The 19461-nt window shown below is 40.9% G+C and overlaps 1 protein-coding gene across 4 annotated transcripts in view; it reads left to right on the forward strand.

The window, feature by feature from the left end:
- The window catches only part of ADK (adenosine kinase), a 647845-nt gene that overhangs the window by 72922 nt on the left and 555462 nt on the right, over positions 1 to 19461 (forward strand). For all 4 annotated transcript variants that reach the window (XM_006835925.1, XM_006835922.1, XM_006835923.1 and 1 more), the window contains exon 2: positions 719 to 793. In XM_006835925.1, coding sequence (XP_006835988.1) covers positions 719 to 793 — 75 coding nt within the window. The remainder of the gene's footprint in view (positions 1 to 718; positions 794 to 19461) is intronic.

Genomic DNA, 19461 nt, shown 5'->3' on the forward strand with positions numbered 1-19461 from the left:
TAGAAATTTATCAACAAATTGATGCAGCAGTGAAGGTGCTTGCTCACTTGTATATGACAAAAAGTTTGGAAGGCAGCCATACCTGGCCAACTGACTGGAAGAGATCCATTCCAAAGAAAGATGACTCAGTTTATTGCAGAAATCATCAAACAGTATCATTAATATCACTTGCAAATAAAATGTTGATGAAGACCATGTAAAAGCGATTGCAGCGGTATATTTATAGGAAGCTACCAGAAATTCAACCTGTAGAACCTTGTGGTGGTGGTTATTAAGTCGGTTCTGTCACATAGTGACCTTGTATAGGCTTTCCAAGGAGCAGCGGTGGGTTTGAACTGCCGACCTTTAAGGTTCAGTCCAGTGCTGATCCTATGAGTCCGAATAATAGACTTCTTTCCTAAAGAATATCAGATAAATTTAATTAGTTGTAATCATTAGCTATTTAATCTTATGGGAAGGTATTTCATATGATCTGGTTTCTTTCATTTTTTATTCCATCCAGTCTAAATACTCTCCTTTCTAAATAATTTTGTATAAGCTCTAAAATGCTATATTATACATCCAATTGTTGTTAAGTGCCATCCAATATTTAACAAACTAGAAATTAGGTTAATTTTCAAGATGAAGTGAATATAACTTTGTTATATGCATGTATTTTCTACATCATCTTAATTTCAGAAATATTTCTAACTTGTATTTGTATTTTGTATCTTTTTAGTGAGAATGTTCTATTTGGACTGGGAAATCCTCTTCTTGACATTTCTGCTGTGGTCGATAAGGATTTCCTTGATAGGTAAGTATCAGCCATTCCTTGTGTACTATGTGAAAGTGACATTTGAAGAAAAGTGGATGAAAGTTTTATACAGTTTATTCTGTAACACCTTAAATTGGAGAATAACTGAGGGATTTAAAAAGCTTTTAAGAACAAGTACATTATCATTTATTGAGTAATTGACAACAATTTTCCCTTGGAGAACTTGGGTATATATTTTTTCATTCATACTGTTCTTTTCATGTAAAATATATTTTGTATTCTTTGGAGTGAGGAAGAATTATGTGTTATTTACCTAATGATTTGATTCCTGTTTTAGACACATCTTCTAGAGAAGCTAAACCAGTTAAACTAATGTACATATAAAGAGAAGTTTATATCCAGGAAATGGCTCACAATTTTAGAGTCTCAGGTCTCCATCAGAAAAGAGAGTAACCTTTTCCTGCACATCCATCATATTGTGAGCAGGCCACACCCACATGGAAGCATCATTTCAATTGATTGGCTGTTTATAGCCAATCATCATAGAGTTAAATATGCCTGTGTTGGTTTTCACGATGGGGATAACCACATCTCTACTGCCAAACCACCGGGAATCCTGGTCCAGTCAAGTTGACACAAAACCTCAAAATTTAAATTACTGTCAATGAACTACATCTATAATGATCCTATAACATTATGGGAAAAGAAATACAGAGAATTAGGGAGAAGAAGAACATTTTCAAGACATTATTCAAAAGCCAAAAATCTCCTTTCTTTTCCTCATAGGGGTAATTTTAGATGTTAACTTCGCTAAAAAAAAAATAATAATAAGTCAGTGTTTTAGTCTCTTGTGCTGCTACAACAGAAATACCACAAGCAGATAGATGGCTTTATCAGATAGAAATTTATTCGCTCACAGTTACAGAGTCTAGACACTGTGTTCAGATCACAAATCCTTTCAGCACCTTGTAGGCAGGCCCAGCATTCCTTGGAGATGTCCATGTGTCTTGACGTCATTTGTTCCCTGGATCTCAGAGCTTCATAGCATAGGGTCCACAGCATGCTCTCTGCTCCTGGCTCCTCTGTCTTTGTGGTCGCAGATCCTCCCTTTTCTGCTCAAGGCTTGTTCCTTTTTACTCTTGTAAGATACCAGGTGTTGCGTGTCACACCCTGGAAAATCTCTCCTATATCATATCAGGGTCATGGTGGGATTACGGAGTCCTGCTGTGCACAGAGCTGTAGGATAAGTACTAACCACAAGGTCAGTGGTTCAAACCCACTGATTATTCTTAGAACCCTGTACAGGGTCGCTATGAGTCGGAACCGACTCCACGGCACATAACAACAACAACAACAATATAAATGGAATCATGTAATAGATACTTCACTTTGTGTCTGGCTTCTTTTGCTGTGCATCATCTTTCCAAGGCTCATTCATGTCATAGCATGTATCTGTGCTTCGTTTCTTTCTATGGCTGAGAAAGCTGGCATTTTATGTACATACCACACTGTATGAATTCATTGTTACTTGATGGACACTTGGATTGTTTCCACTTTCTGACTGTTGTGAACAGTGTTGCATTGAAGATTCATGTGCTCAGTTTTTGTTTGAATGCCTGTTTTCAGTTCTCTTTTTGTATTTACATAGGAATGGAATTGCTAGGTCAACTTTTTGGGTAATCTCCAAACTGTTCTTCACAGTGGCTGTACCATTTTAAGTTCCCACCAACAATTCTTGAGCATTGTAATTTTTCTCATCCCTAACAAAACTTGTTGTTTTACGTTTTTCTGACAATAGCCATTCTAGTGGGTGTGAGTAGTCCCGATGTGGCACTGTAGGATAAGCCCTGTGCTGTGAACACAAGGCTGTTGGGTGAAATTCACCAGCCAGTCCTTGGAAACCCTACACAGGTTCATTGAGTCGTAACTGATTTGACAGCACTAAACAACAACAGTGGCTGAAGCAATACCTCATTTTGGTTTTGATTTGTATGCATTTTCCTAATGAAAATAACTGCAGGGTCCGTGGTTCGCATCCACCAGCCATTCCCGGGGAGAATCATGAGGCTTTCTGTTCCCTCAAGATATAAGCCTCAGGAACCCTGTACAAGGTGGCTATGAGTTGGGACTGACTTGATAGTATTTCACTGACACTTAACAACATTGGTGGTTTTGTGCTGTGGAGTCGGTTCTGACTCATAGCGAACCCGTACAGGGTTTCCAAAGCTGTGAATCTTTATGGGAGCAGAAACCCTCATATTTCTCCCATGGAACAGCTGGTAGTTTCAAACTCCTGACCCTGAAGTTAACAGCCCGATTTATAATCACTACGCTACCAAAGCTCCTTACTAAACAATATTAGTGATTAATAATTCTCAGAACTTTCATGTGCCTCTTGTTTAAGTACCATTGAGTAAATTCTGAATTATAGGGACCCTGTATAAGTGATTCCAAGGAATGGCTGGTGGGTTTGAACCGCTGACCTTGAGGTTAGTAGTCCATTGCTTATCCTGCAGCACCACACCAGGACTCCATATGCTGTATGGGCATGTATATATCATCTTTGAGAAATGTCTATTCAGGTCCTTTGTCCTGAAATTTTTGTCCTTTGTAATTGAGTTTTAAGATGTCTGGATCTTAACAATTATATTATTTGCAAATATTTTCTTCAATTTTTTGCCCCCCCCCCAACTTTGGTGAAGTGTCTTGATGCACAAATGCTTTTAATATTGATGAAGTCCAGTTTATCTATTTTGTTGTTGTTGTTGTTATATGTGCTTTTGGTGTCTTATGTAAGAATCCATTTCCCATAAGCTTTCTTCTATGTGTTTTATAGTTCTTATATTTAGGTCATTTACCCATTTTTGAGTTAACTTGAATATATGATGTGAGGATTTCATTCTTTTGCATGAGGATATCCAGTTGCCCCCAGTTTGTTGGAGATTCATTTCTTTCTTCATTGAGTGATCTTGGTACTCTTGTTGAGAATCACTTGACTATTTCTGGACTCTGAATTCTTTTTTGCCAGTCCCACACAGTCTTGACTAATGTACTGTTCTGTTAAGTTTGAAATCAGGAAGTGTAAGTCCTCTAACTGTGTTCTTCTTTTTAAAGATTGTTTTGGCTTGTTCAGGGTCCCTTGCAGATTCCATATAAATTGTAGGATGAGAGTTTTAGAGATTTTGTCTATTTTTAAAAGAGAGGACTTTGGGGAGGGGTTGCATTCATACTATAGATTGCATTGGGTAGTATTGCCACCTTAACTATAACAAAGTGTTCTAATCCGTGAACATGGAATTTCTTTATTATTTTTGTCTTTAATTTCTGTCAACAATGTTGTCAGTTTATTATTCTTTCTCTGGTTACGTTTATTCCGAAGTACTTTATTGTTTTTGAAGCAATTGCAAATTAAAAATTTTTCGTTTTTCATTACTAGAATATTGTATGAAGGGTGTGGTGGTAGCATCTGACTTCCTCTGGCTTCATAATGGGCAAGGAGAATCAACCCAAGGGTGATTCCTGGGAGGTAGAGGTCAGACATGTCCCACCTCCTTTTCTACCAATTCTGATACCAACTGTTCCTCCAAGTAGCACTTTCTACCCATCTGCTGGGCTCAGTAATCCATTGCAATGGCCACACAGAATTCTGTGACCAGTTTCACGATTGTGGGGTTTGTTAGGGAAGTTAACAGGTTGTAATTCAGGATCAGAAATGCTCAGCATATAGTTCTTCTAATCAGGAGCTCCTCTTCTCAGCTGTGTAGGCAGGCAGGCCTCTCTCTCTTGTGGCCCCTTGGCCTCTGCTCTGTTTAGGTAATGTTACAAAGCTCTTTTATCACTGCCGATAAATGCCCAAAGGGCATGCTACAAAGCCATAAGCTTCAGACCAACTGTACCCAGTGCTAGCCCTGGAGGTAAGCAAACCTGGAGGCACCTCACTCAGCAGCAAGGGAACCTCCTTCCTGGAGGCATTTAGGTTTACTTGATCCTTGGCTAGAAGGTTCACTATCTGTCTCATCCTCTGGCTCTTGATTTTGCTGCTGCTCCTCCTCTGTGTGACAGCTGTCTGTCTCCTGGATCAAGGACGTTCAGCAGTTAAGGACCTCAGGTCCAAAGGACACGCTCTATTTCTGGCCCTTCTTTTTTGATGGTAGTGAGATCCCCTGCTTGTTCCTGCTTCTGAAGGGACTCATTTAATACCCAGTCATTGGTATTATTGTTGGTAGGTGCCATCGAGTCGGTACTAACGCATAGCGACCGCATGCACAACAGAACGAAACACTGCCCAGCCCTACACCAAATTCACAACCGTTGGTGTGCCTGAACCTGCCACTGTGCCATCCTATTTCATTGGGGGTCTTCCTCTTTGTCTCCTACCCTCCACTTTACCAAACATGTCCTTTTCCAGGGACTGGTCCCTCTTGATATGTCTGAAGTATGAGAGACAAAAATCTCACCATCCTGGCTTCTAAGGAATATTCTGTCTGTACGTCTTCCAAAAATGATGGTTTGTTCTTTTGGCAGTCCATGGTACTTTTAATATGCTCCTCCAACACCATAACTCAGATACATCATTTCTTCTGCGGTCTTCCTTATTTATTGTCCAATTTTCACATGCATATGAGACTGTTTAAAATACCATGGCTTGGGTCAGGTGCCCCTTAGTTCTCAAACTGACGTTTTTGCTCTTAAATACTGTATAGCAGATTTGCCTAATGCAATAAATCATTTGATTTCTTGACTGCTGCTTCCTTGAATGTTAATGGTTGATCCAAGCAAAATAAAGTCTTTGAAAATATCAATAGTTTCTCCATTTATCTTGATGTTATTTATTGGTTCAGTGGTAAGGATTTTTATTTTCTTTACATTGAAGTGCAACCCATATGAAAGGCTTTTAAAAAGCATTTTAAGTCTTCTTTGCTTTCAGCTAGCAAGGTTGTGTCATCTGCATACCACAGGTTGTTAATTTGTCTTCTTCATATAATCCGGCTTCTCGATTATTTGCTCAGCGTACAGATTGAATAAGCACGGTGGAAGAATACAACCTTAACGCACACCTGTTTTGGTTTTAAACCAATTATTGTTACCTTGTTCTGTTCGAACAACTGTCTCGGGGTATGTACAGGTTCCTCCTGAGCACAATTAAGTGTTCCAGAATACTCATTCTCCAAGGTGTTGTCCATACTTGTCATGAGCCACATGACAAAAGTCAGTAAAGCACAGGTAAAAACATCTTTCTGGTATTCTTGCTTTCAGCCAAGATGCATCTGATGCCAGCAATGATAATCTTTGTTCCTCATCCTTGTCTGAATCCATCTTGAACTTCTGCTAGTTTTCTGTCAATGTATAGTTGTAGCCTTTTAAAAATTACCTTTAACACATTCCGTGTGGTCACCACTTTTTGGAATGGGCACGAACATGGATCTTTTCCAATCAGTTGGCCAGGTAGCTGTCTTCCATATTTCTTGGTAAACATAACTGAGTGACTCCAGTTGTGCCTCAAGTTTTGGTGAAAGATTTCAATTTGTATTCTATCAATTTCTGGAGCCTTGTTCTTTGCTAATGCCTTCAGTGCACCCTGGACTTCCTTCTTCAGCACCATTGGCTCTTAATCATATGCTCCTTTTTGAAGTGGTTGAACATCGATCATTTCTTTTTTGGTACAGTAACTCTGTATTCCTTCCATCTTCTTTGGATGCTTTCTGCAACATTTAATAGGAGCTCGGGTAGTGTAGTGGTTACGAATCGGGCTGCGAACCGCAAGGTCAGCAATTCGAAACTACCAGCTGCTCCGCTGGAGAAAGATGAGGCTTTCTGCTCCCGTAAAGATTTACAGCCTCGGAAACCCTGTACAGGGTCGCTATGAGTCGGAAACGACTCCATGGCACATAACAACAACAACAGCATCATTTAATGTTTTGCTTTTAGAATCTTTCAGTATTTCATGTTGTTTTCTGTAGTTATTTCACCTTGATTTATACCCAGCAGGATGTCAAAATTGACCAATTCCTACATTGGAGTTCCAGTTTTCTACCATCACAGTTAACTTAATTAACAGTCACTCACAACTGAATCACATAGTCCAGAATTTTCTGTTTCTGTAAATACAGAATTTTCCCATCAGGTAAAAAGGAATACACCTAATTGACATGGTCCCACCCAACTGATGGGTGGGAATTAGAAAAACTGGGACTAGAAGAGCCTTATCAAGTAAATCATTAATCCACAAATCTAGCAATACTTGGGGTATTTGGAGGTACCACCTTTAACAACTGCTGTGTGTGGATCTCCTGAAGGCTACTCCTGTAACTCTATATTTGGATCAGCTTAAATATCACAGGATCATGCAAACATTTTAAAATGTGTCAGTTGGTTGATTGTCTAATAATTGGAAATGGGTTGAGCATCTAGGACAAAATAGAGGATGTATGTCTTACCTGAATATGTTCAGATACAACTTAAGTATATGACGTGTATATTTATGAAATATTATGTGTACTCATGCTGTTTACTTGTATTTACATTACACTGTGTTTTAGATATCTGATTTTTTAAAGTTCATGATACTGATCTGAAAGATTATGGTCTGTCAGCACTAGGAGGTCAAGTGGCTTCTTTGTTTTCTTAGCATTCCTGGTGTGGCGCTGTGGGTTAATGTGCCAGACTGCAAAGCTATTTGAACTGCAAGGTCTGTGGTTCAAGCTCACCAGCTGCTCCTCTCTTTATGTTGCCCCAGACATTACAAGATGATGTTAATTATGGATTCTTCGCTGTTTAGACCTGACTCTGGCTGAATATGATACTTTTAAGGTTTACCTAAACATGGATTCATTTTTTTTAACAGTTCATTTCAGCATGTTTTGTTGGTATACCTGTTTTGTTAGCATTATGTCAAATACTAAGAGTACAGAGTTACATAAGATAAGTTACTTACCTTTAAGTAGTTAGTGTCTAATTGAAGACAAACAGGTAGAAAGAAATCACTTCATTCCAAATGATGTACAAGCATTCATCAAAAGGGAATGTATAATGCCCTCGAAGAAGTTTCCGAGCCCCTAAAAATGAAATAAGGGTAGAGAGAATCTAACTTTTTGAGAAAAAAAATCCCATGTTCAGGATTTTTGCTCACACCAGAGGGTCCTAAACCACTAATCACTAGTTGCTGACCCTGTAACAATGTAAAGTCAGGTGAAAGGAGACATTTACATGTGAAAAAGCACACCCTGGGTGGGAATTTAACATTATAAGGAAACATGCTAAGGGTCCCTCACTGCTCATGCTTAACCACGGTTGGTGTTAAGTGCCTTTGAGTCAGTTCCAACTCATAGTGACCCTGTACAGGGTTTCAGAGGAGCGGCTGGTGAGTTTGAACCACCAGCCTTACAGTTCAAACCGATCTTATGGTAGAGTGCTTACCCTATAGTGCCACACCAGGATTCCTTAGTCTATAGTCACATGAAATTGTATGTGTAGCATGATTGTGATGTAACCCTCATCCTATGTAAGGAATTTTTGAAGGACCTAGAGACAGACAGAATCTGGGGAACACCCCTAGCTGCCACCACAAGCTTAATAAACACTGCTGCTCTGCTCATCATCTTGGTGTTTTATTGACGTCGGTCACACTGGGCAATGAACTCAGTAGACACAGCGACATGGAATAGAGGTGGAAACTGCACTGATGCCTCTTAGAGTTGTGTGATCTTGAATATTTTGTTTACTCTGTAGACGCCTCTCTTTCCATGTGATTAAACAGGAATAATATAATAGGATTATTATACAAATGAATGCTGTTCCCATTAAATATGTTAGCTAACATTATCGGCTACTAAGGAGCTTGGGGTCCTGGTGTGGTGCTCTACGATAAGCACTGACTGCTAACTGCAAAGTTGATGATTCAAACCCACCAGCCGCTCCTCAGAAAGCCTATGTTATGTTGTTGTTAGCCTTGTAAAGGGCTTCTGAGGAGCAACTGGTGAATTTGAGCTGCTGACCTTGTGGTTCAAACCAATCTTTCAGTCCAGTGCATTCTCCTGCAGTGCCACATAGGAAAACCCTATACAGGGTCGCTATGAGTTGGAATTGACTTGACTGCATTTACAGAAACAGAAAAGGAGTATGTTTCTCATGTCCTCTAAAGGACAGTGGAAAGCATTTGAGAGAATTGAAATGGGAATTACACGGTTGGATTTATCTTTTAGAAATACAGAGATGTGTCTGCAGTGGGTCACTGGGTTTGAAGCTCTAGATTAAACACTAGAGACTACATCTACTCTTTACTCATCTGTCTCATCCGGCATTTCACATTTATGACAATAGTGAAGAATCTATGTGCGCATGGCAGTAATGAACTCTGAGGTGTGAGATGAGAGTAACGCCGGCTGTGATACATGTCAGCTTGACTGGGCTATAATTCTCAATAATCTGGCCGCCAGGTTATGATGTAATATAGCTGTTGTGTAGTAGTATAATTTGACAGCTGTCCTGGTGTGGCGCTGTGGGTTAACGCGGCAGACTGCAAAGCCGTTTGAACTGCAAGGTCTGTGGTTCAAGCTCACCGGCTGCTCCTCGGAAACCCTATACAGGCTCGCTGTGGGTCAAAACTGACTCGACGGCACTTAACAACAACAACATATGTATATAGAAATACAGAGATATGTGTGGAGTCCTAGTGTGGAGTTGTAAGATAAGCACTGGACTGCTAAAGACATCCTCCGTTTTGCATAATACTTAATTTTGCATAACGACCTGGTCTTTGGAACCTAAGTTAATAGTGGGTGTAGTTAAGAGGCTGTGGTGATACTGCTGTGGAGAAATGGTCATCTGATCAGTGTAGTTAGGATCGTGTAGTTGGGAGAGCTACAGTAATACTTCATAGTTAACATGATAGGGCTTGATGACTGAGGTGATGAAGAGAACAAAAGTGTCAGATACTTCATTTTAGTTTTTGGTCTTGATGATCGAATAGATGGTGTGTTTATTACTGAGTTTTAGGAAGTCTGGGAGGAGATCCTTGAAGCGAACAAGCTGAGATTATGATAAATTTGGTTTATATGTGAGGCAATTATGGCATATTCAGGTAGGTATATTAAGGAGACAGTTTGCTTTAGATTTCTTTTGGGTGCGAGAGACATGGCCAGAGAGAATGTTATCGTTGTTAAGTGCCATCGAGTCAGTTACATCTCACAACAACACTGTAGGACTTCTGAGGACCAGCTAATAGGTTTGAACCACCAACATTGCAGTTAGCAGTCCAGTGTGTCGCCTACAGTGCAACATCAGAGTTCCCGAGAAAATACTTATAGTAAATAAATATACTTAATGGTGCATTGAAATCCTGGTGTGATGGTGTAGGATAAGCACTGGACTGCTAGCCACAAGATTGGCAGTTCAAACCCACTAGCCGCTCCTTCAATACCCTATACAGGGTCTTTATGAGCTGAAACAGCTTCGATGGCACTTTACAACAACAACATCAGTGGTACATTTTGCCACAGTGTCCTTTAGTTATTGTTAACTATTAAAATAGTAGTGCTGGTCATTATGTGCCGTGAAGTTGATTCCAACTCATAGTGACCCTGTGTAGTGTTTCCGAGGCAGTAAATCTTTACAGGAGCAGAAAGCCTCATCTTTCTTACATGAAACAGCTGGTAGATTTGAACTGCTGACCTTAAGGTTAGTTAGCAGCCCGACTCATAACCACTATGCTGTCAGAGCTCCTTAAATACTATAATAAATTACTACATATTATTATGATTATATAAATTGTATTTAAAGCAATCAACAGATGACCTTTTATAGAGAAAAAGGATAAACTAAAGGAAGCCAGAACATTTAGTGGGTGGACAAATTAAGAATATTTATAGAAGGAAAGTAAGAAACAATGCAGGAGAATTAAGACAGGTATAGTGGTTTGTTTGACAAAATAGTAAAAAATATCAGATGCAGCTGAGTTGTTTTTAGTAATTAGGCTTTAAAGCCTACTCTATTTGACAATACCTTTGATGACCTCAGATAGGTAAATAGTATGGAGTTGTTGTTGTTATGTGCTGTGGAATCAGTTCCGACTCATAGGGACCCTGTACAGGGTTTCCGAGGCTGTAAGTCTTTACAGGAGCAGAAAGCCTCATCTTTCTCCCGTGGAACAGCTGGTAGATTCGAACTGCTGACCTTGAGGTTCACAACCCGATTTGTAACCACTATGCCACCAGAGCTCCTTAGTAGTGGAGTATTGGGGGTAAAATACCAGATTAAAATGTTGTTACGTGCTGTTGAGTTGGTTCTGACAGTGACATTGTAATAGGGTTTCTTAGGAGTAGCTGGTGGATTTGAACCACCAACTTGCAGTTAACATTCCACTGCAGCACCACACCAGGACTCCAAAGAAAATGTGTCTAGGAATAAATAAAATAAAAGTTTTATATATATATATATATATGTTGTTGTTGTTGTTAAGTGCCGTCGAGTCGGTTCCGACCCATAGCGACCCTGTAACAGGGTTTCCGAGGGTGTAAATCCTTATGGGAGTAGAAAGCCTCATCTTTCTCCCGCGGAGCGGCTGGTAGTTTCGAACCGCTGACCTTAAGGTTCACAGCCCGATTCGTAACCACTACGCTACCAGAGCTCCATATATATATATATATAGGATGGCCTGGTTGGGAGATATCTTCTGAATACCTACCAAGTGTTTTAAATTCCTTTTAATGAAAATATGTGGCTAGTTCCAGCATAAATGTGTGAGGAGCTTTGCTGACCCACTTTTACCAGTGGAAGAAAAGTGAGAGCTTATTGTATCTGATTCTAGACCAGTCGTTTTTTCCCCTCGCCCAGCTCAGGGAGATTAAAAGTTCACCCCAGACTTCGGAGTGGGATAAAGCAATCGGCTGCAAGGTTGATTTGAACCATAAAGTTGGTGGTTCAGACTCACCAGCTGCTCCTTGAAACCCCTATGCTGGGTGACTTTGGTGGTTTTTTTTTATCCTACTCTTAGCTCCTTTTTCCTGAGGCTAACACAGTGGAGAGGTGGGTCCTGGAAGGGAGGCTGTACCTTGGGCGTTGTGCCCAGAATACTGGGACCCTGATAGCCCTTTTCTCAATTCTTAAGATATGGTACTGTGCCAGGAGAAGCAAGCAAGAAGACCTCAGATTCCCCTCCTTCCAGTGAACAATCACCTCCTAGAGTGGGGCGGCACTCAGAGAAGTTGGCCTTTGGCCCCACCTTAGAGATTCAGAGCACTGACTTAGAGATTCCGGGGGAAGAAGCAGACCATAAAACAGATAACTCCAGATCTCTTCCTAAAAGAACTGACTTCCTTTGCAATACAGCATGGAGAAGTTTCAATTTAACCCTCTCAAAAATAGTAAATATTTGGTGAAGGGATTGGGAGATTCTTGGATCTGATGAAGATACAACCTGGACATAGGCTGGCCCATTTGTAGGAGAGAGTCAAGGGAATAAGATGGCTAGGAAGAGCCCTCTTGGCCCAGAACAAATATCAGACATGGACTTTAGAAACGGTCGCCTTTAAGGAACTACATTTGATTAGTTGGTAGAGGAAATGAAGTCCTGGTATAGCGCTGTAGAGTATCACTGGACTGCTAACCATGCATAAGTTTGGTGGGTCAGATCCACCAGCCGCAACTTGGAAAACCCTGTACAGCATTGCTATGATTTGGAACCTTCTCGACCACGTTTGACACCACAACAAATTATTTTAAATATGTCAATCAACCAACAATTAATGGAGCTTAACAGTAACATTAACCATTGGTGAACCATGTTGGTTCAGTGGTAGCAGTCTCCCCTTTCTGTGAGACACCTGGGTTCCGTTACTGGGCAGAATCTGTCTCATGAAGCCTCCCCCATCTATCATTGTTGTGGTTAGGGGCCTTTGAGTCGGTTTAGACTCCTAGCAACCCTGTGTAGAGTTTCTGAGGCTGTAAAATTTTATGGGATCAGAAAGCGGCATCTGTGTCCCGAAGAGCGACTGGTGTGTTTGAACTACCGACTTTGTGGTTAGGAGTCCAATGCTTATTCTACAGTGCCATCAGCTTGCATTGGTGTCGTTGAAGACTTGTATGTTGCTATGACGCTGACTAGGTTTTTAGTGGAGCTTCAAGATTATGAAGAATAGGAAGGCCTAATGATCTGCTTTTGAAAATCAGCCAGTGGAAACCCCTATGGATCATAACAGTTCAATCCCCAACTGACCATGGAGATAGGATAGTGCAGTACCGGATAGTATTTTGTCACGTTGTACATGAGGTACATGACAGGTTTAAGCTTATAACAGCCAGCAAGGACAGCTGCTTGGTGTGGTCAGGGAAAGAGTCAGGAGAGACTTACCCATTCCAGGGTGGGGTGACTGGTCATACCAAAAGCTGAGTTTCTGTAGGAGCAATATCAAACATAACCATGTGGGGGAGGGAGGAAGATTTCACTAAAGTCATCCAGCCAGACACTAGACAAATAAACAAGCAAATAACTATTATAAACCTTGGATGGGGGAGCCAGTACCCACAGTAGCGACAATATAATTTCTAAAGTGATTCAAAGAAACAGCAAATATGGCCCATAAGAGGGTGAATCAGAAAGTGTTCCTACTAGGTCCAGTTCATCCATGTACATGTTTATCCCAAACTTTAACTAAAACAGATAAATCATTCTTTTTGTTGTTGTTAAGTGCCCTCGAGTTGGTTCTGACCCATAGCAACCCTGTGTAGGGTTTCCTAGGAGCAGCTGGGTAGCTTGAACCACCAAACTTGTGGTTCAATCAAGCCCTCCTTGCAGTCCAGGGCACCATGCTAGGTCTCCAAAAATCCTTTTAGTTGACTCTAAGTACTGTAGCGATGTTTTGAATTGGGCTGCTAACTTCTACGTCAGCAGTTCCACTACCAGCTGCTCCGCGGGAGAAAGGTGAGGCTTTCTGCTCCTGTAAAGATTTACAGTCTCGGAAACCCTGTACAGGGTCACTAAAACCAACTCCACAGCACATAGCCACTACCATGTCTTCTACGTAAAGAAATACTCTTTTTTAACACTTAAAATTTTATATTCCATTCTCTCTTTGAAGCTGTAAAAAAAATTTCAAATCCGCTTTTTTCCAGTAGTCTTATCTTGTGTAATATAGTGTGTGTATGGATGTACTTTATGCAGAAATTATCTTTTGTATATAATGTACTACTTGACGGCACTTAACAACATATGATGCATGCATTATGTTTACATACTTTCATTTATCAAAGTCTTGCTGTGAAGTGCCGTGGAATTAGTTTTAACTCACAGCCACCCTATATAGAGTTTCTGAGGAGTGACTGGTGAGCTTGACCTGCCGACCTTGTGGTCCAAACCGACTTTTCAGTCTAGCGCATTAACCTGCAATGCCACATCAGGACTCTTGAAAGTCTTGTATAACAACAAAATATGTATGTAAATTGAATTTTAGAAAATATCTTTTAGACACTATATTAGAATTATCACATGATTACTGAAACAACAAGAAATCAAAACATTCCAAAATTCTGACTGATGTCAACCTCATGTATTTAAAAGTATTAAAACGTTGCTCCTTGGAAGCCCTATACAGGGTCACTATGGGTTGGAACCAACTCTATGGCACTTAACTCTATGGCAAAAAAAAATTACTAAACAGAAAATATTGAAATTTATTGGAAATGTAACTTTTAATGATATGGATGAGACTTTAGTTTTTTCAAGAAATTAGATTATATGAAGAAGAATGTGGCATCAGTATTGGAGACAGATTCATTAACAACAACAAACAATATGCAGATGATACAACTTTGTTTGTTGGAAGGGAAGAGGACTTAAAATCCGTACTGATGAATATCAAAGACTACAGCCTTTAGCATGGATTGTACCTCATTGTAAAGAAAATGAGAATCCTCACAACTGGACTAAAAAATAACATCATGATAAATGGAGAAAAGATTGAAGTTGTCAAAGTTTTCATTTTGCTTGGCTCCACAGTCGACACTAATGGAAGCAGCTGTTCAAAGTTATTGCATACTTTGGCTGCGTTCTCAGGAGGGACATTAAGGTCGCAGTGGTCTGAGGCTGAGGACAGCTGACATCAGTGGGTTGCCTATAGGTTCCATGACTTTGTTGCCCATATGGCTGGGTGGTTTGTGCATGTCCTTGAGTGGGCTGGGCAGTGTCAGCACTGTAGCCTGCTGGGGTGCAACTTGGCTGTAGGTACTGTAATCCGGGGACACCATTCTCTCCCCTTCTGTATAAAATACTCTTATCAAATGCCTTAAGCCTATTTTATTTAAATCAAAGTCGTTTGGTTTGAGACTTTTCTATTGAGGTCATAACCTTATAACTCTTCACATCAAACCAACCATACTTATTTCATGACAGATAAAGTCTGATTTCATTTTGCAGTTCAGATAAGCTGATATGTGTCTGTAAACTTGAATCAGAAGTCAACTAATTTCAGGGGGAGAGAGGATTGGAATTGCTTTCAGTTCAGAGCTGATTCCTGTGAGGTGGATGGAGGCCAGACATATCTCCACTGTCTAACTTTTTTTCTTTTTTTTATTCTAATTCTGACCAACTGCCCTTTCTAGGGCGCTCTCTACTTCTCCAGTAGATTTGAAGATCTGTTATAATGGTTACATAGAACTCACTGACCATGCTCGTGAGTATTGGGGGGGGGTGGTGGTGGTTATGTGCCATGGAGCCAGTTCTGACTCATAGTGTTCCTGAGTAGGGTTTCTAAGGCTTTAAATCTTAATGGGAACAGAAAACTGAGAAGTCACTGATAGATTCAGCTGCTTACTTTGTGGTTAGCAGCCCAGTATGTGACCCACTATGCTACCAGAGCTCCTTTTTAAGGGAAGTAGCATGCTGTAAAGGAGCTATAGTAGCGTAGTGGTTACAAATCGGGCTGCGAACCTTCAGGTCAGCAGTTCAAAACTGCCAGCCACTCTGTGGGAGAAAGATGAGGCTTTCTGCTCCTGTAAAGATTTACAGCCTCGGAAACCCTGTACAGGGTTGCTATGGGTCGGAACCGACTCGACACCACTTAACAACAACAACATGCTATAATTCAGGATCAACTGGGCATTGATACAGTTTATCTATCAGGACAGATTGCAACCAAGACAACACTCAGCATGTTCTTGGCCATGCCTACAAGCAGGTCCTGCTCTTGGCCTCTGCTGCTGACTCTTAACTTGGCTGGTCTCTGCCACCAGACCCTGCTTGAGCAAGCATTTTTATTTCTGCCTTTGTGTGTGTAGAGACATTTCACTGCCCTAGCAAACTTCCTGCCTAATGGTACTCAATGCTCTCACTGCATGGATTGCCAGTAAGTTACTGTAGGTGTCCCAGTCTGCCAGCAAGCCTGAAAGCACTCAATCAGCTTGCTCCTTGAGTTGGCAATCTCACTGCAGCTGCCTGGCTCCACTGTCCATGTGGCCATTCCACTGTCTTGTACCATATTCTGCTGTTTCCCATCAACTTTAATGCTACAACTGTCTCTTCTCATACGACAGGGAAGGTGTACAAGAGTTAAGTAAAAAGGATGTTGCTGCTAGGGCTTAAGTTTATACATGCCCAAATTCCAAACAAAAGGTGTTGAAATATATCTCTGTGATGAGTATGTGGCTGTGTACAAGTTCTTTCAGTAATTCCAAGAGGGCTTCAGAAACGTTGTGAAAAAAAAAAAAAAATCCCATTATATTTTCATTCCATTTTTACACTATTGTTTTGAAGCCCCCTTACACTTGTCTTAGTGGTGTTGTTGTTAAGTGCCCTTGAGTTGGTTACAACTCTTAGCGACCCTGTATAGAATTTCCAAGGAGCAGCTGGTGGGTTTGAACTGCCGGTCTTGAGGTTGGTTCACAGTCCAGTGACGATCTTACAGTGCCACGGGGCCAATCAAAACAGTGGTTTCTGAGGGAGTCTGCTATCAGTTAAATTCAAGGCCATAGCAACTATGTTTTTGTTTTTAAATTCCAAAGGGGTCCCCAAAATGACATCTTTGCTCTTTAATGCTTTAAAGAGGCCTTTTGCAACAGCTTTGCAAGTGGAATACGTCATCTGATTCTTGACTGCTGCTTCCATGAGTGTTCATTGTGGATCCAAGTGAAATGAAAATCTTTTGACAACTACAGTCTTCACTTTGTTTATCATGATGTTTGTTGGTCCATTTGTGAAGTGTGTTTCTTTACATGAACGTGTAATCCATACTGGGGGCTGTATTGTGTGATTTTCATCAATAAGTGCTTTAAGTTCTCTTTGGTTTCAGCAAGCAAGATCATGTCATCTACATATAGGTTATTTATTAATAAGCTTTCTTCTAATCCTGAAGCCACACTCTTGTTTCAGAACTGCGTCTTAGATTATTTGTTCAGAATAAGTTTGATACTACCCTGACATACCCGACCTTTCCTGATTTTAAACCATTCAGTATCCCTTTGTTCTGGTCATACGACTATCTATGTACAGGTTCCACATGAGCACAATTAAGTGCTCTGGAATCTCCATGTTTCGCAATGTTATCTATGGTTTGTTAGGATTCACACCGTTGGAAGGCCTTAGCATAGTCAATAATATTAACATAAAAGGTCACCATCTTTCAGGTATTCTTTGCTTTTAGCTAAGAACTATCTGACACCAGCAATAGTGTTTTTTGTTCCATGTGCTCTTGGAATCAAGCTTGAATTTCTGGTAATTCTTTGTCAATGTGCTACTGTAATGGTTTTTGAATTATCGTCAGAAAAATTTTAGTTGTGTGTGATGTTATTAATGGTATTTTTCAATAATTTCCATATTCTGTTGGGTCATCTTTCTTTGGAATGTGCTCGAATATAGACCTCTTTGACTCCGTTGGCCACATAGCTGTCAGCTACAGTACTGAATTGGTTTGTTGAAGCATTTCCGCTTCATGCAATCTAGTAACTAGACTGCTATGCACTAGGTGTTTATTATGTATTTAATGAATGAATAACTGTAGTTTGCTGGTTTTTTAATGTTTTGTTGTGAATTATATGATAGTTTACATGAGAGAACTTTAGTTTTACATTTATTCCATCGTATATCATCTCATTGCCATGGTTCCAATCCCCTCCATGCATCATCAACCAACCAAAGGATATACCCTAGAAACCCGCCCCCTACATTCCCCCCCCCCCCCATTTTTCAGGACCCAGTCCCCCTCCCTCTCTGGATCCCAAAGCCCCATCCACTTCATCACTCCTCATCGTCATCTCTGTCTCCATCTCAGGCATCTCTTTTTCTCTGGGTAGGGTCCCACTCTCGGCTCTTCTCCGTTGATGGTCCCAGAGACCTCCGCTCCTAGCCTGGAGAATTAATCACTCCCTTCCTTGTTACAAAACTTCCACCTTTGCATTTCCAACCCTCATAGTCCATCCTGATAAGCATTATTCACTACAGTATCACGAGTTACCCATCTGTATTTATTTTCATCAGCTCTGCCCAGACAGATTGAATAGTACCCACTGGAGATTCTGCCTTCCTCCGTGCTCCCTAGCACTAGGTTCCCTCTTGAAAGCTTGTAAGCCAGTCACTTCTTGCCTTTGTAGTCCTCCCCTCCCCATTTGAGTATCCAATGTTCAAGTTGCCCATCTCCGTCCACTCTGTGTGTGGATGGGGTGGGAATGTTTCTTGCTGTGAGGATTTGTTTCCTCTTTTGAGTCGCTGCTCCATAGGTATAGGTCAAGTTCATCAGATTGTATCAGCTCACTCTTATTTTTTTTCCCCCTCTTCTTTCCTCTCCTGGTTGAGCTCTGATCATTCAGTCATCCTGTCCAGGTCACGTGGGTATCATCTGCAAGTGTGGGCCCTCTCTTCCCGTCAGCCGGTAGCTCCACTCTCCTCTCAAGTCCTCCGTGGCCACGCCACTGACTCTGGGCCCAGGAGTCCCCAGGTCTCCTCACACTGCTTGCCAACCAGGTCCCCATCTGGGTCCACAGAAGTCCACTGAACATTATAGGGCTTAGCTTGCCACTTCATTGCTGCTTTTACCCCAGTTCTTCCCATCAGTGATGTGTGTGGTCACCAATCAGAGCATGCATTTCTGTTGAGTCTTAGTCTTGGAAGGGGGTTTGCGTTGAGAGGACCTGGCCACTTGCCTTGATGTTTCCTAGGGAAGCGATTTGTTTGTTCTTGTAGCAACAGTCCATCTGCCTCCATTTTTCCTGCAGGTCTTTCTTTCAAGAGGTATCTTTTATTCTTCTCCTTGGTTGCTCCAGGCTGGTCTGCTCATCCTTTCAAGTGGGGAGATTTCTCATCTCTGGAAATCTGGATGTAGTTCCGGTTTCTACCTATAGTTTTATGTATTGCAAAGGCTCCGCAAGAAGCCTCGTTCACTGTGTATGCCGTAGCCCCATTTTAGGTATTCCAATCACTCATAGGCAGAAGACAGACTTACAAGCCTTCTAGTGTGATGTTTCTGACTATTCGTTTCTCTCCCTTTCCAGTGTCTACTCTATATTATAATGCAAGGGAAACCAAGATTAAAACAAACAAACAAACATACAAAAACAGTCAAGCATCTTAACATGATTTCCGTCCTTCATTCCAACCATGACTCAATCCCTGTATCTCAGAGCCCTGCAGTTCCAAGACTGTGCGTATATCGTCCTTTATCTCTGTCCCATTTGGCCCTTTCAAACATGCCCAATTGTTGTCCCATGTATTTTGCTTTTTGAACTCT

This window comes from Chrysochloris asiatica, unplaced genomic scaffold, assembly GCF_000296735.1.
Source record: "Chrysochloris asiatica unplaced genomic scaffold, ChrAsi1.0 scaffold00020, whole genome shotgun sequence".
NCBI classification, from domain to species: domain Eukaryota; kingdom Metazoa; phylum Chordata; class Mammalia; order Afrosoricida; family Chrysochloridae; genus Chrysochloris; species Chrysochloris asiatica.